Genomic DNA, 6,257 nt, shown 5'->3' with positions numbered 1-6,257 from the left:
TTTGAGTCATATTTATTTATTTATTTAGCAATTTAAATTTTGTATTTATTTTACCTTATTGCATCTGCCTTTTTTTACAAGACCTTATTTCATCTACCCGCGCTTCTGATGGGTAACCAAGAACTACTTAAATAAAAAAATTAAAAGATGAAAAACAACATTAATGAGTATAGGTAAAATGACTAAAATGTCCTTATTAAAACTAAAAAGTTACACCAATACCTAACCCTAATTCAGTTTTCTCTTTCTTCCTCTCTCTTCCAGCTCCTCCCTCCCTCCTACAAATCAGATTCACGACAAACGCGCGGCTGCTGCGGCCTCCAGATCGCTCCTCTACTCCTTGCGGCCGCCTCTGTGGCCGTTCGTCGCTCTCTGTTCGCCGCAACCTCATCTGTCTCAAGATCGCGTTGCTGTTTTGTTCAAAAGGTTCGGATTTCTATTTTGTTAGTGCTGATTTTTATTAGTTAGTGCTGATTTCTGTTAGTTAGTTTTGATTTGGAATTCTGTTAGTTTGAATCGTCTCTCCTCTGTTAGTTAGTTTTGATAGTTCGTCGCTCCTGTGTTAGTTTTGAGTTCTTTATTTTGTTGAGTTTTACCTATCCTAAGAATTTAATTTATACGACAGTACCCAATATTTTGTGGAATTCTACTTTTTGTTTATGTTGTTCAGATAGCATGAAATGTAAAGCTTATTTTGTTAGTATTGACTTTGGAGCTTTGATTTGGAGTTTGTAATTTTAATTTAGAATTTCAATTAAATGTTAGTGCTTATTTTTTTATAGAGTTTTTGTATTGTACACAAGGTGTTTGATTTTATGTCTATGTTTGAGTTTTTTTGTTGCATATAAGGATTTGAATTTTTTTGTTAAGTATAAAGTGTTTGAGTTTTGTGGCATTTTTGTTTGAGTTTTTTTTTGTTGTATTTTTATGTCAGATTTTTAGTTAAGTTCCGCCACCAAACAAATGGATGGTCATGTGGTTTTTGCATGTAAAATATTTAACAAGGATGATCGAATATTGTTTTTTGAAAGAATGATTGAGTATTTAAATATGAATTAAAATGGTAGTAATATTTTCTATTGATGTTTTTGTTGACTTAAAAGGGAATAAAACATATTCAGTGTGCTAATTCTATACCAAAAGTATATTCAGTATGCTAATATATCAGAAAATAATCGACGTGCCTCCTCCATATTTAAGTTACCTCGAATGTCGTAAATATTAAATAAAAAATATTAAATTGACGATGATGCAGTAAGTCTTAAATTTGATTTGTTTCTTTGACATAAATTATAAATTTACATCAAATATAACAATCAATAATATTTTATAAAATAAAATTATTTTAATTATTCTCATACACTAAAGAAAATAAATAATAATATAAAAATAAATTAGTCTCATACAATTATGAAAGTATATTAGATTATGAAGTGACTTTATTTATAGTCATACTAATTGGTGAAGGAACACTTATACAAGGTTCTGAACTCAAATCCACTTCATTAAACCAAAACATCGCAACTATATAATTAAGTAATATATTATGTTTTTTAATCTCGTTAGATTATTATAGCTATTAAAAAAAAAATTGAATATGTTTTAAAAACTCCCTTCACATTATGCACTATTCAAAATAAAATAAATTATAAGTAAAAATATTTATTTTACATTTATTATTAAAAATAGTAGTTAAATACATTTTATTTTATTTTATATAAAATATGAAATATATTTGTGTATTAACATACCTTCTTAAGTATACTGGTCATCTTTTCACAATATTAATAAATTAATTTAAAAATATTTTTGGAATAATAAATTAAATGTAAATGTACGTTTATCTTCATATTAGAAATTTTAATCTATAATAAAATATGTACATAAAATAAATAACAAAAACCACACATACCAAAAAACTAATCAAAAATTAAATACAATGTTGAAAAATGCATCTTGATAACATGGATGTGTTCGAGTATTATTACTGTATTTAAAAAAAAAAGTTCAAGTTTGGTCAAAGTTAAAATTGATATCTTTCATAAAAGACAAAAGAAAATGAATAATATTTGAATTCATTTATGCAGAATTTGAACCTGTGACATTTTGTACCCAAAACAAACCCGGTACCAAGCTGCGCTATATTCCTCTTTAATTGGTATACAGTATCATTTTTTCATTGTATATATCATAGATCTTTGCATTTTTTGTTATACAAAGAAATAATTTTAAAACTAATTTATTTTTCACTGTCACTATATCATAATATATTATTTATGTGACTTTTGAATTATTTATTATTAAAAGAAATATTTTTAAAATTTGACAGTTATAATTTATTAATAATACAAAAACTATTATATATATATATATATGAATTAAACCACTTAAAAAATTAAAATTAAGATTAACATATATTTAAATATAATTGTTTATAATTGAAAAATAAATATATGAACATGTTATTTAGTACTAGTACTTAATTATTTAGAGTTGAAAGATTATTGTGGCCACATATTATTGGATTTGAACTTCAAGTTAGTGTAATTTCACCATCTCAACGCAAATTGACTCATATCTCAATTCTAAAAAAGAAAAAAAATAAAGTTTACAGTTTTTCAATTTAAAGAGTTTAACGTCAAAATTAATGTATTAAGTTAAATAACATATTTTTTTTGTAAAAATAATAATTATTTATCTTGTAAATTACTATATTTATATTAGACATCGTGTTTTTTAACTTTAAATTTAAATTTTTAACATTGCTTTGAATCTAACATATATCATGCATACACTTATTTGAAGCTCAAATACATCAAAATTGGGCTAATATCGATACTCCGATATGCATATTGTAAATATTATTTTTAAAATATTTATTAAATGTTTTTGAGATATTTCATAGATACACACATATATTTATGTATTAAATATATTTATAATTTTTATTAAAATTCAACTTTTCAATTTTAATCATTTTAAAAACTAAATACAACTTTTAATACTCACAAAATTATCAACCAAACAAAAATATTCCTTACTAAAATCAAATATGATTAATTATTCTTCATCTTTAAAAATTTTAAATGATTTTTTGCGAGTATATTTTAAATATTATATAACCTTCACAAAAATTTAGATGTTTTAACTTGTGATGAATTAAATATGATTTTTTTTTAAATGGAAAAAACTCAAGATAAAAGTAACAAATTTATGAATTTATAAATCAATTTTAAATTAATTTTTTTTTAGATAAACTTTTTATAATATTTTAAACGTGTCTGCAGTTGTTTTGAAAATATATGTTGACTTAACTTTAAAGATTACAACTGCATACATGATAAATTTGCACCAATTATATTTTTCAATCTTATTAAGAAAATTTAATAGGGTAATTAATATATTCATTTTACGAATTAATGTTTCTATAATAATTTTGGTACTTAAATATGTTAAATTTGACTTTTCATATTACAAAACAAATTAATAGTATTAATAAGAGATATATTTTAAAAATAAGACTAAAAACAATGAAAAATATGAATATGATGAAGAGTCATCATATATGTATATATATATATATATATATATATATTTACTCAATAAATTACTTGACCTTGAATTCACTTTATTTCTTTTTATAAATTACCAATTTTAAAAATCAATTGATTAAATATCAATTTTATTCATCAAATTAGTAACCAACGAAATAGTACATACTAACAAAAAAAAATGTTTATAAAAAATGAAATAAAAAAACTAAAAGAAAACAGTAAGAAACAATACAACAAAGTCAAAGGAATACAAGAACACAAAACACAGAAGAAAAGAATATAAAAGAAAGGAAAGTGAACCTTCATTCTTTTTTCCCTTCACCTTCTCTTAGAGTAACAAAAAAGATGAACATCAACTCTACATCATCAAAGGGGAAGAAATTAGTTGATCGTAGTGCAACGGATGATGAGAAACAAACCAATATGCTACCTAAGGTTAAATTTTCAAACTATTATTTAAAAAAATTCTATTGTTATTTTTTTGTTCCTATGGAGTTGACATTTTGAATTGGTTATTGTTGTAGGGCATACAATGGAACTTTCATGTCACTTCTGACATGCAACTAGATCTCGTTGAAGCACAAATCATTGCTTATGTGTATCATCCTAATAAAGATAAAGAGTAAGTTAGATTTATTTTTTTTTTAACTTAGTGTTTTATATGTTTAACTTTATTGTAAAAAATTGCTAATTCATATATGTGTTTACCAATAAACAGAGAACCGTTGGTGAGTTCCAACGGAATTATAGGATATAGGTCAGATTTTGACACACTTGCTCCAGGAATGATTATCAACGATAAGGTCTTGTACAAATTTTTTATTTATGGAATTATTATAAGTTGTTTTTTTTACTAAAACAATTAATTTTATTTTATTTTTGTTAACACAACATAGATCATGACATTGATTTGTAGAAGATCCACATGGATTCAAAACAACTATAATAGAGGAGCTGTGTGGTATTTACCACCATCATTTGCGGTTAGCATTTTGTGTCAATAAAATATTCACTAACTTTATATTGCATGCAAGATATTGACATCATTGTCACTTTCAAATCTCTGTGTAGGAGGATGTTTTTTCAGGAATGTCAACTTTCAAATTAATTGATCGTTACTTTCGCAATTGGATGGAACCAAATTCAAATTTAAAATATGTGAGTTATCAAATAAAATTTATCTTTCAATTAATGAATTTTCATTTGACAGTTTGTTTTGATTGATGGAGTACAATCTAAATTATGAACAGATATACGTTCCTATCAAAACAAAAACTGGTCATTGGTTTCTAATGGTGATATCTTTGGAACTTCAAATGAAATATTATCTAGATTCTTTTTGCCCAATGGAGGATATTGAATGTAGAAGTACAACTATGAGTATTTTGGTTAGTTATCCTCATTGCAAATAATATTCATGTCAAATTATTGTGTTCAATTAATTATGCTATAATATTTAAATTTTGTTGTGTTATTTCAAATGTAGAGCAAATCTTTGAATCGAATGGTTCGCTTTCCTTATTACGGAACCACTTTTGATGGGCGCTCTATTGATTTTAGTTGTTGGCCATTGGAGCAAGCTAAAGGCATACCAAATGTCGGCCATAGGTATTGTCAACCATATTTTCGTAAATTTAGTTAATAGTAATTTTAATAAAAGAAGAGAAGTAAACTAATAGTTGCGGTTGTTTGTTTATGCAAAGTGACAATGCCGCTGCCTGGTTGATCAAGTGGATTGATATGGGCGAGTGTTTCACACCCAATATTCAAGGAGAGGTTTGAAAAAAAAAACATTCGCAATAATTTACAAACTTATTTATTCTAGTTAATAACAACTAGTCCATCATCCAATTATTAAAACCATTTATTATTTATTTTTATAGTTGCTTGAGAACAACATCCGCATTAGAGTAGCTACTAGATTGCTACTTGAAATGTACAATGAACTGAAGACCACTATTGAAGTTGAAGCAAAAGAAAATTGGCGACTCATTAATTCTTGAATGGATGGCTTGTTGAAAATTTTTGTGTCTATTTTGTAACCAAAATAATTTAGAAACTACTACATTATTTTTTGGCTAAGCCCTTTATCTATATTGGCTTATTTTCTTCTTCGTATTTGACTTTGGCTATGTAACCAAGTCTTTTCAACCTTATTATAATATATTTAAGGTAACTTATTGGATATAACTTGTTTTCATGTCTTTGGCATATAGAGTCATTTTATTATTTATATTTGATCTTGTGTTAACCATTAGTCTACCGTAATTCTAAATATTCTACACATAATTATGAATGAATGGCTAATTCAGACACAATCAAAATCAAATAGAAATGAATGAATGTTTGATTTCTTTGATACAAAATTATTTTCACACATTCAATTTCCTTCTTTTCATATGCCTTTGACTTCATGCCTTGGGCATAGCGAACGAATTCATCATGTATAGTAAAATGAAAGATGTTTGCAAAAAACATCTAAAGAAATGAAAATCTACAATAAAATTGCATTCGAAATAAACCACGACTCCCATTTCAATAAGATATTTATATACCCTATTTTCAAGTAGATTATGCTTGCTGATATTTCTAAAAAGGACAAGTTGAAACTCATCCTACATATAAACGTGTTAAAATTAGCAGATATAACTGATGTTTTATAAAAAGAATACTACTAAAATATGACGACATTTAATCTTATAA

General features: G+C 25.3%; 1 protein-coding gene across 1 annotated transcript; it reads left to right on the top strand.

The window, feature by feature from the left end:
* The first annotated feature begins 204 nt into the window (after window positions 1-204).
* LOC101514250 (uncharacterized) lies at window positions 205-5,789 on the top strand. Its single transcript, XM_027330931.2, has 9 exons — window positions 205-426; window positions 4,079-4,176; window positions 4,273-4,357; window positions 4,451-4,537; window positions 4,626-4,712; window positions 4,805-4,942; window positions 5,041-5,162; window positions 5,258-5,330; window positions 5,438-5,789. The coding sequence occupies exons 2-9, from the start codon at window positions 4,112-4,114 to the stop codon at window positions 5,555-5,557; spliced, it is 777 nt and encodes a 258-aa protein (XP_027186732.1). The 5' UTR covers window positions 205-426; window positions 4,079-4,111; the 3' UTR covers window positions 5,558-5,789.
* Window positions 5,790-6,257: the final 468 nt, after the last annotated feature.

This window comes from Cicer arietinum, chromosome 8, assembly GCF_000331145.2.
Source record: "Cicer arietinum cultivar CDC Frontier isolate Library 1 chromosome 8, Cicar.CDCFrontier_v2.0, whole genome shotgun sequence".
Taxonomy (NCBI): Eukaryota; Viridiplantae; Streptophyta; class Magnoliopsida; order Fabales; family Fabaceae; genus Cicer; species Cicer arietinum.
This window is presented reverse-complemented; position numbering and strand designations above follow the sequence as displayed.